The sequence below is a fragment of the Electrophorus electricus genome, chromosome 19 (genome assembly GCF_041902795.1).
Source record: "Electrophorus electricus isolate QZ-2024a chromosome 19, ASM4190279v1, whole genome shotgun sequence".
NCBI classification, from domain to species: domain Eukaryota; kingdom Metazoa; phylum Chordata; class Actinopteri; order Gymnotiformes; family Gymnotidae; genus Electrophorus; species Electrophorus electricus.
The window spans coordinates 20,607,410-20,618,415 of NC_137515.1; the positions used below are offsets into that span (position 1 = coordinate 20,607,410).

Below are 11,006 nucleotides of genomic sequence, written 5' to 3' on the forward strand. Positions count from 1 at the left end.
CTACGCTGTAGTCACCGCCCAAGGACATCTGTCAAATCCCGTAAAGGTAATGCAGCGTGCAGCATATAGGCAGTTTGCAGTCTGGATTTTTTACAATTGGAGAATGATGGAAGGTTTTGGCATTGTGGTATTTCTGGGTATTTTCAGAGCTTTGAAAGTCATACCAGGCCTCTTTAGAGCTTAGGGCAGGACCTGTGTCTGACCCATCCATCTAGATGATCCTGAAAACTAAGCTGAGTGCCTTGGAAGCTAAGAGGCAGGCGTATACCAACTTAAACAATACCACCGTGCTGGAGGTGTTTTTCTTTGTGTGGGCTCCATTGCTGAGTCCCTCTATGCACAGCAGCCAGTCGAACCATCAGGAATATATTTCACAGTACACACAGGAAGTATCCCCCCCTGAGATCACAGTACACACAGGAAGTACCCAACCCCCCCCGAGATCACAGTATGCACAGGAAGTACCCCTGGGATCATAGTATGCACAGGAACCCAGCCCCCAAACACCCCGGCAGTGAACTAGAGACAAATGTATTCAGGTCTTTTTGCATGTTGATGAACCACGGTGGACGCAGCCAATGTGACAAATGCGGGTCGTTCTCAAATACATTATTCAATAAAAAGAATCCCAAGACATGATCTGCTGTTGTCACAATTTTATTTTTAACATAAAATTTTAAAAAATGAACAAAACCATACAGCAGGTGTCAGTGTTTCAACTCTTCTGATGTTTTGATCAGTTCTTTCTTTGCGTCACTAGTTTCAGCACCAAGCAGAAGTGTGTAAGAGCAGGGAGAACTTGTCTAGACCAGGAGTGTCAGTGAGTGGCCAGCACTGAGCATTCGTTATATTTATAACATAAGACATAAGGGAGTATAGAGATTCTTTGTCCTCTGTAGAGGACCCTGCAGGCTTCAGCAAAGGATCCTGGGTAGGCTAAGGTGGACCTCAGGGTAAGATATATGACCTCTCCACCAGCCTCAGGACCGTCTTCTTTAGGACAAGGTCAAGAGAAGTGCATATGTTTGCGTATGTTGACTAATGTATGGTTTGGATGTAATGGTGGCGAATGCAAACACTAGTATGTAAAAAGGTGAATACATGATCACTTCTGACAAATGTTTAAAAATGTGGGTTCTTTGTTTGATTTTCAGACATTCTCTAGAGGAGCCTCAATAATGCTTGTTAATGTTAACCTCCAATAAGGGACAGGACCAGCTATTCTCTTCTAATTATGACTTTAAAACTAGCTGACTGGGATCTAGGAATGATAGAAATGCCTCTTTACCTCGTGGTAATACCCTTGACTCTAGAGGATTAAGGCTAGGTTTTCTAAGTCTATAACATATATGCCAGCTCAAATTGATATGATTGAAGATAAACATTTATTAAGAAAAATCTGTTGGTTGTGATTGTAGGATGAGCTGGATTAGTGTATCAAAAGCAGAATACATTACTACATACATACTGTCAGCAGCAAGCTATTATAGCTGCACTACCAAAGTATCATTAATGGTACCATTACACAGGAGCTAGCATTTAATATGTTTCCAGAGGCAGCGGTTCTGTGGTGGAGTTCATCTCATTATGGCTCTGAGCATGGAGGCTTCTCTTCATATTAAACATAGCTGATGAAAACAAATCAGCATATGACGAGGACAATTTGTTAACATTTCACAGATTCATCAAAATGTTTACTGTGATTCTTGAACCATTTTGTGTTCTATGACTGCATATCTGTCTTATTTGATATTCTGCCTAAATGCTTTAGTGGTGATGTTCATGTGAGCACCAACCAAATGGAGGTTATGAAAAATGTTTCTTTTTATAGAAATGATTAGAAACTCATTAGAAACATTGGTTCCAAGTATATATGATCAAGTGAGTACCTAATATTAGAGAGTTGAAATTCTGTCAGTCTTGAGAGTAATTTGGTGATTGATCTATCAAGCTCTGTTTGAGAGGCCTGGCAAACTGGATTAGATCATTGGAAGTATCATATAACAAGACATATTACTGGCCATGTCCTTTACTAAGAGACTTACTACTGGAAGAAAAGCCTTATTGTTCACTTTGAGAATCCCGAAACACAGCACAGCTATGATCCACTTCATCTTCCCAGAGCACAATCACAGACAAACAGTAATAAACTCCTGTTGCTCCACAACAACAGAGGCTGATTTGCTGAAGGTAAAACAGGAAGTTTTCCTCCTCCAGGGAAATTCCTGACTAAGGAAGGTGAATAATGAGAAGATATAATATGATTCAGGTCAGGTCCAAAATAATTAGGACAGGATCTTTGCAGGAAATCTGTGCGCTTTTCTCCAGCTTAGCATTACAGTGATTAGGCACTTGATGCTTGATGCTGACGTATTACTTTATCCTACAGCACGACTGTAAAAAAGCGAGGACTTATCTCCTATGTGAGTGATGTTCTAGCCCAAACCCCTTGTGGGTTTTCTGGATTAGAATAAAGGTTAACGCAGCAATGAAGTATCTCCCGCTTGGGGGCGGAGGGATTTGGTTTCAGACCTGTGCTCTGGCCAGCGCTTTGTGCCAACGTGTGCTGAAAGCATGTGAAGAAGATGCCTCAGTCATGAGGAGCAGCTGGTGGTGCTCACCTGCTTACTCAGGTCAGGCGTTCCAGACAGCGTAATCCTCCCCTGGCCTTGCACCCTCAGTATTAACACTCCACTGAGAAGTGCTCTGGAGCACGGCCTTATACAGACACACAAGCCTCTGTGTTGCGCTGTTTCTTCAGTGTGATGACGCACAAATCTGATTTTCTCCTTATCTTGACTGAACCTGGTTTGATTTATACAATTCTTTTATTGCTTAATAGTTTCAGTAAGACATGAATCCTTTTAAAAATCAGACATATACACTCAGGAATGCTGTTATAGGTGAGGAATACCTTAGACACTTCAGCATGTCTAAGGTTTTGTATAATACCAATGAAAGAGAATAATAATCATGTATGTCAGACACCACTGAGCACTGAGCTTGGTCATATTATTTATGAAATACTTTCAGAGCAGGTTCCTTCTCTCTCATCATTGCAAAGCTTTTACCATTTGACCTAACAGCTCAACTCTTCCTAGAATACACTTCACTGAATTTTGTACTAAAAGGGAAAGATTTTCTTCAAAAGGAAGACTAGTAGGATCAGACACAAAAACCTTGTGAACTGTCATAACGTCTGCGCAAGGGGAGGTTGGAACAAAGGATCCACAGGCCCGCAGAAGTACGAGAGAATCCGTGAGCGAGATTCTACCCTGCTGTGCTGCACAAGATTTGAAAGATATGAAACACCTTCAGAGAAGTGAGATAGAAAATGTCATCCCCCCTCCTCTCCCTCTCTCCCCTCTCTCCCTCCCCTCTCTCCCTCTCTCTCTCCCTCTCTCCCCTCTCTCTCCCCTCTCTATCTCCCCTCTCTCTCTGTCACTCCCTCTCTCGCTCTCTCACCCCTCTCTCTCTGTCACTCCCTCTCTCGCTCTCTCACCCTCACCTTGTCTCTCTCCCCTCCTCTCCCTCTCTCTCCCCTCTTTCCCTCTCTCTCTCCCCTCTCTCCCTCTCTCTCTCCCTCTCTCCCCTCTCTCTGTCACTCCCTCTCTCGCTCTCTCACCCTCACCTTGTCTCTCTCTCCCTCTCCCTCTCTCTCCTCTCTCTCCCTCTCTCCCCTCTCTCTGTCTCTCGCTCTCTTACCCTCACCTTGTCTCTCTCCCCTCCTCTCCCTCTCTCTCCCCTCTTTCCCTCTCTCTCTCTCTCTCTCCTCTTTCCCTCTCTCTCTCTCTGTCACTCCCTCTCTCGCTCTCTCACCCTCACCTTGTCTCTCTACCTCCCTCTACCTTACCCTCCCTATGTATGAGACAACAGCACAACCCTCACTCTAGCACAAACATTGAGTTCTGTTGCCATGGTAACCTCCTGCTTTGATGGTGTTTCAGGCCAGGTGAGTTCGTCATCCCTGCAACAGCATAACAGAGCTAGGTATGTTGGTCTAGGGTGGGGTCATGGCGTTCTCGCGCTGCAGTGTCGTAGACATCTGTGACCAGGGATGGAAAATTAGCAGGACTAAATTAGCAGGACTAAAGGTTCACCTTGATAAGATCACTGGGCAAGATCAGACAAAGCCAGTTTACTTATATATCACATGAATGTGCTTTTATATAGTACAAGTATAAAAGGCAAATGATTTAAATTTAAAATATAGTTGAAAAACTTAAAAATAATTAACTAAAGGTAAGATCAACAGAATAGAAAAGAATTAAATAAAAAATGAATAAGAATTTGATAACAAGACAAAAGGGGAGTGCTAAAATAAAGGGTAGAAGGATTCAAGTGTGTTAGTCTGCAGAAAGAACCCAGTACTGATGTTCACAGCAGAGATGGAGATTGATTGTTGAGATTGTTGATGAATATTGTTGTGCATTATCATGGAGTATCACGCTGCGCTCGAACACAAACATCCCGTGTGAGTGCAGTGGGGTGTGTGCAGCCCTCGGGCTCGTAACTGCAGATCCCACGCGGCGCCTTGCTAAAGCTGGGCTCATGCAATAAATGTCAAAACAACCTATTCAAATCAGAGGAGAAACACATATGGGAGAGCTCAACACAACTACGCATTCTTCTGATCCAATTACGACACAAAACGGAAAAGACTGCATGGGAATGTTTATTTCAGATATGGGTCATTTCACATTAATTTGTCTGGAGTGCAAATATTCAAACAGAATTATATTACAACAATCATTAAGAATGCTTAAACACAAATGTTACAGCAGTAATTAAAATATTAAAACACTTATATTAATAACTAATAACTCCTAATAACCCTAACCCCTACCCCTATGCCTAACCCCTAATAACTCTAACCCCTAACCCTAACCTATAATAACCCTAACCCATCTTAATTCATCTCCATTCATCTCTGTTCATCTCCATTCATCTCCATTCATCTCCATTCATCAGTTGGTCTCATTCTTGAAACATCTGAACAGTTGGTGGTATTGTAATCTGCACCCGACCTTTGCGGACATCAAAGCTGAAGACCTGTCTCATCACTGTCTCAGCACCGGCTCATCACTGGCTCAGCACTGGCTCATCACCGGGTCAGGCCCATATTACTGAACAACACACATGGCTATCTGCAGGGCTTCCAGTTTTAAAGGAATGCTTCTTCCAGCTGGTAATAACACTGGCAGTAATGAAAATGATGGGAATCAATTTTAAATTTAAGGTGCAATTAAGGTCATGCTAAATGATCCTTGCGAGTTTCCACTGGCAGATTTCAGGAGTAGAACTATTCCTTCAACACAGTGGAATAACATTCTCTGGCCCACCTGACATCTGGTCGATTACCTTCCCCACGACACAGTATCGGCAGACTGGCTTCTACACGGTTTGAGCTTTCGGTTCTTGCGTCGTGCTGAGAGTGGTGCACGGCTCTCTCATCACGGGCACGTCTTTCGGGCTCGCAGGGTCCATGCTAACCCTGTAGTTCTGTCCTCCATTGTTGTCCCACAGAGTTATGTTGCCAAGTCCAGGACGGAATGACACGCAGAACTCCATGCGAGCTTGTACGCTGAGTTCAGATGGGAGCGGGACTGTGAAAGCAAACACGTCTGTCTTGGAGTCCATGTGCCGCTGCAGTGTTTGGACACACGGGACATCCCAGTGCCTTCTCCATGAGTCAAATGTGATGCGGATATGCACAGCCTTCTTGGCACTGATGTTGCACACACGCACCGTCCCACTCAACGACCTGCCTGACAGATTGCAGCTCTCCAGGCGCACCAGCACGTCTGCCAGGTCTGTCAGGAAAGACGGAAGGTGTGTGGATGGCTGAGGGAAGCCCAGCCGGAGCCGCGGTATCAGGCCCGGGACGCACAGCTGGTTGTCGGGGTCCGAGGCGGGAGGGTCCGTGGGAAAGAGCCGCACAGCTGTCAGAGCGAGTCCCTTAGCATCTGCAAACACGACTCGCTTCTTCTTCTTTATCGTGGCTCCTTTGCTGGGCAAAGCCAGTGTGTTGGAGGGACAGAATGGAGCCCGCGTCTCCATGCCCACTCTGGATGGGTGAAGGGCGCTTGAAGGTGTGGCGTGTCTCAAGAGTGTGTGACGGGACATCAGCGACGACGTGCCTACAGGCATCGCTCTGGGAAGCAGAACAGAAACAGATATTGGAGTGATCTGGCACTGAAGGTAGAAGTGCACTAGTGACTCTCTGGTTGGAAGACAGATGCATAAAGTCATAACAGCAGTGCTGAAAGGTTAATGACTAATCCACTTGTAATGTAGTCTGTGCTGATGACTCAGCTCACACCTCCAGGGCCTGTAGCTCTGCTCTGCTTAGCGCATCTCCTGTTTCAACATGCCTGATTCAGCTTGTGAAAAACCTCTATGTACACCCGATAGGCTGGACCAAGAATGCTGGGCGAACCGCACGTGTGACCGCACGTGTGAACCGCACATGTGAACCGCACGTCTGAACTGCACGTCTGGAGCACACGTTTGAAGCACACGTATGAACTGCACGTCTGAAGCACATGTATGAAGTACACGTCTGAAGCTCACGTATGACCCGGCCGTATGAAGCACACACATGAAGCACACGTATGAAGCACACATTGTTCCAGTAAAATAGAGAAATTCTTACTTGGCAGCATTCATTCCTGGAGGATGAATGCAGTGTTCTGCAGGTCAAAGGATTGCTGAAAGAAAGTGGAAGATTTTGAAAGTTAAGAAAGAAGATGATTACTGAACAGTAATATCAGGGGGCGAAGAAGGTCTGGTAGTGAGAAGCACCGTGCATCAAGACTTAGACTGCCTCTCCTACTAAAGCACAACCTCAGCCGACCTGTATATAAGAGTTCTGTGCAGTTCTAACGATGCTCAGGAAGTGGAAGGAAAAAGACCTCAGTAACCACAGAGAGTGAAACAGCTTCTGTGTAAAAAGAAAAGTCTACTTACTGCCTCTGGAGTGCAGCACTTCCAGCACTTCTGACACAAAAACTGTGCAGGTTCGATAGGAAAGTGTGTTTTCTGAGATTCACAATCACAGCTTTAATTCCCCAGTTGGCCAGCACACTTCTTTGTATTGTCTGAAAAGTTTTACAAGAAACGTCACACGACAGGACCAGTGGTGTGTGGGGGCGTGTCTGGGGTGTGGCTGTGTGCCTGTATGTGCGTGAGCAACTTCAGCAGGAAATTTGTGAGAGCATATTTTACAACAAAACCCAGTGCTGTTCCTACACTGAACCACTCCTATCTACAAGAACAGGTGTTGTCCTCTCTGAACCACTCCCAATGTCACCAACGCACACAGCAAAACTGAACACCTGTGAGAGTTCTCCAAACCACTCCCACAGGTGTGCTCTTCTCTGAACCTCCCCCCTCTTCACTCCCACAGATGTGCAGTGGCGTGAGTTCCAGCCCTGATCTAATTCCCTGCTCACTATTTTAAGGGTCACTGTCTCACATCAAAACCAAAGTGAGTTTCCTTTTAAAGAGTGACACACTACAGTGCAGCCTTCATTACACACTGCCCAGGTGTGGCGCTGCAGCCAAATTCCAGCAAGAATTCCAGTCAGAATTCCAGTCAGAATTCCAATGGTTTCTGTCAGATCTGTGAGGGCTCTGCTGTGCTTTCAGTGGTTTGGGTTGTTGTGCAAACAGCCATCGTGCATGTCCAATGTACCTGTACACCTGCACTGCTGAGCTGAGCTCAAACGTCTTTGCTGGACTAAAAACTTTCAATCTGAACCTTTCAGTGATAGTAATAGAATGATAATAAAACGTAAAGGTGTGACAGAGATGCAGATTACTGGTGTGTGGCAACCTGAACACAAACCAGAGCTTGCATCATCACTGACATTAACAGCCTGTGTTAAAGGCTGGAGGGAGGAGGAATGCAGACAGGGGTGTGTCCACTATGGAACATGGATCTTACGCCAGCGTGAACTCCATGAGCTACAGGGGCAGTGTTGGGCTGGCTGGGATTGTCTGTGTCATACGTGCACTCACACAGAAGTTATGTCTCTAAGTGTTGGTATACAAAACAAGGCAAACAAACAGATAAATGATACATTCCATAAATATGCTGTAATTTTGAAATGTTTTGTTCCTCACACGCCTCATGTCTGCACCTCCTGATGAAGTTTCACATCATAGAAATTTGTCTGATTAGTTCTGAAACTATTTTACGTTTCCAAGAGCTGGTTTGGGCCCCATCACAGAGACGTCATTTCCCACCCTGTCCCACCCTGTCCCACCCTGTCCTGATCCTGCCCTGTCCCACCCTGTCCCACCCTGTCCCGTCCTGTCCTGTCCTGATCCTGCCCTGTCCCACCCTGTCCCATCCTGTCCTGTCCTGATCCTGCCCTGTCCCACTCTTTCCTGCCTGTCCCGTACTGTCCCGTCCTGATCCACTCTGTCCCACTCTCTCTATTGAGTTTAGTTTTTGGATTCTGATTGGATCTTGGCATCTGGATTGCATTACATCACTTAAAGGGCCAGAGATCAGTATTTATTCTAATATAAGAATCAAGCATCATTTTAGAAAGTGTAGTGGAAGTCTTTCCATTAGAGTTTGTTTGAGATTAGATTTTTTGATTATTGATTTTTGATTCTTTCAATCTCAGAGCTCAGGATGCAATCTATATACAGATAAATCTGAGCAGTACTGTCAGTGTTTGCATGTTAACCCTGAACTGTTTCCTCTTTCTTTCTAAGTGTTTCTTGTAGCATTTTATCTACTCCCATTCTATCACAGCCTTTCAGTCATTGGGTAATTGGGTGTGTGGACTCTAGTGAATCCATCATTTCTTACTGATAGTGAAAGATCAATAAAGCCTGCCCTAGGTGATCAGTTTCTGTAGCAGGTGTGCTCTGTTATTCAGGGAGTTCCCATTTATTGGCGAAAGTGTGTCAGCTGAGTAAATGTCACAAACTCTCTTCTCCGGCTCTGAGTGTAATCGTGGTATTGATCTCTACAGGTGCTGACCCATTGCTGCGTGTGTTGGTTTGATCTGACTTATAGGGCTACACAGAGGAGACGCCATTAATCAGAGTCCACATTGTCTTTAGTGTGGTCATAGTGTCTAGTGAGGACACAGCAATGCAGGGACTACGTCCTGGTTTTCTTCAGATTATTCACTATTGATAGAGGCTTATTGATCCAGGCTTACTAATCGAGGTTTACTGATCAAGACTTACTGATCGAGGCTCATTGACTGAAGATTATTGATTGAGACTTACTAATCGAGGCTTATCGATTGAGACTTATTGATCAAGACTTACTGATCGAGGCTTACTGATCAAGACTTACTGATCGAGGCTTATTGACTAAGGCTTATTGATTGAGACTTATTGATCAAGACTTACTGATCGAGGCTCATTGACTAAGGCTTATTGATTGAGACTGATCGAGGCTTATTGATCAAGGCTTACTGATCGAGGCTTACTGATCGAGGCTTATTAATTGAGGCTTATTGGCTTGTTGTAGAACACATTGCTGACATAAGCTGCCATAGTTTTCTGATGTTGACTTGTTCTCATTCTAATGCTGTGTTCTCAGATGTTCTCATAAAGCTGAACATTTAACGGTGTTTAAACACTGTAAAGCATCTTTGTTAGTTCACTGTTTGCACTTATGAGATGCAATGAGTAAGATTTTACATCAAGTTAGCACTAAATGTCATATCATATAGCCCACATGATGGCAGTGAAACTCCAGATAATGGCACCCCCACTTTCTCTCTCTCTCTCTCTCTCTCTCTCTCTCTCTCTCTCCCCCTCTCTCTCTCTCTCTCTCTCTCGCTCTCTCTCTCTCTCTCTCTCTCTCTCTCTCTCTCTCTCTCCCTCTCCTATATGTGTGCATGTGTGAATGTATGTGTATATGTATGTGTGTATATGTATGTGTGTGTGTGTGTGTGTGTGTGTTCAGTAATGCTGCTCTCAGTCTGTAGTGTGCTACAGGCATTCCCCTCCTCTGTCAGTTCCTCGCTGTATTTGTGTGGTAGCTTCAGCTGACATGTTTGGTGTCGTGTGTTTTTGGAACTGACCCTGTTCTCCTGTCATCCAGCTTCAGCCCTGCGGCAGTGTGTGGACACAGACAGGGTCATGTACTGACCACAGACAGGTGGGTTTGTGGATGATGGTGTGCGGGCAGGTGGAGGCCTCTTGGGTCGCCCTTCACGCAGGCTGGAGGGGTGTGGCCAGAACACACACGCATCCTGCCGGAGCTGCTGACACTTATGAACCGTAGCTGTGCAGCTCCGAGCCAGAGCTGTGGAACGCTGGGATTTGTGTGTTTGAGTTTGTTCTTAGTGTTTCAGTGAGTGATTCATCAGCTTTGTGGCCAGAGGTGTGTGTGTCCTTGAAGGAGCAGATGTGCTGCTGTATGGTGACTTTTCCAGATGTGGAGCAGAGACTGAACATAAAGCAGCTCTGCTGAGAACACACAGACACCCAAAGCGCCTCTGTTAACTGGTCCTGCCGCATGCGTTTGCTCAGAGTATCCGTATGTAATAAACATCAGCTGTGTGTGTGTGTGTGTCTTATGTTCCTGTCCCACGTGTGTCCTCCACTATGACGCTTCGTACGGGTGCCATTTTACCCCTCTGAGTGCTGCGTAGAGTTACATCGTTACCCCTACCCCCATCCCCCTCAGTCTTCTCTCCTACACCACCACCGCACTGAAGTGTATTTAGGTTAGTCTGTATTATTTGGGGTTGTATTTCCTTCTTATGATCAGATGATCAACAAATCATCCTTGAACATTTTCAACATAAGAATCAGACAAACATGAGTGTAAATGTTCCTCGCGACTCTCTCCACAGTGCATGTGCTGGAGAGTATTCTTAGCCCGTCTACGTGGTGTTAGACTGAATGAGTTACCATGACAAAAGGAAAGAAAGAAACCCAACCATTGTATGCAGCCATGCAAATCTTATTTTTACATTTTCCTTAAGAGGATGAAGCCAGATACCCAATCTTAGTCTGAGATG

General features: G+C 45.1%; 1 protein-coding gene across 1 annotated transcript; it reads right to left on the bottom strand.

Annotated features, from left to right (window-relative positions):
* Positions 1 to 4,674: 4,674 nt before the first annotated feature.
* Positions 4,675 to 7,112, bottom strand: LOC113589260 (protein phosphatase 1 regulatory subunit 3C-B-like). The gene is made up of 3 exons (XM_027028824.3): positions 6,970 to 7,112; positions 6,656 to 6,710; positions 4,675 to 6,154 (listed from the first exon to the last, which is right to left on the bottom strand). The coding sequence occupies exons 2-3, from the start codon at positions 6,667 to 6,669 to the stop codon at positions 5,395 to 5,397; spliced, it is 774 nt and encodes a 257-aa protein (XP_026884625.3). The 5' UTR covers positions 6,670 to 6,710; positions 6,970 to 7,112; the 3' UTR covers positions 4,675 to 5,394.
* Between the last annotated feature and the right edge of the window lie 3,894 nt (positions 7,113 to 11,006).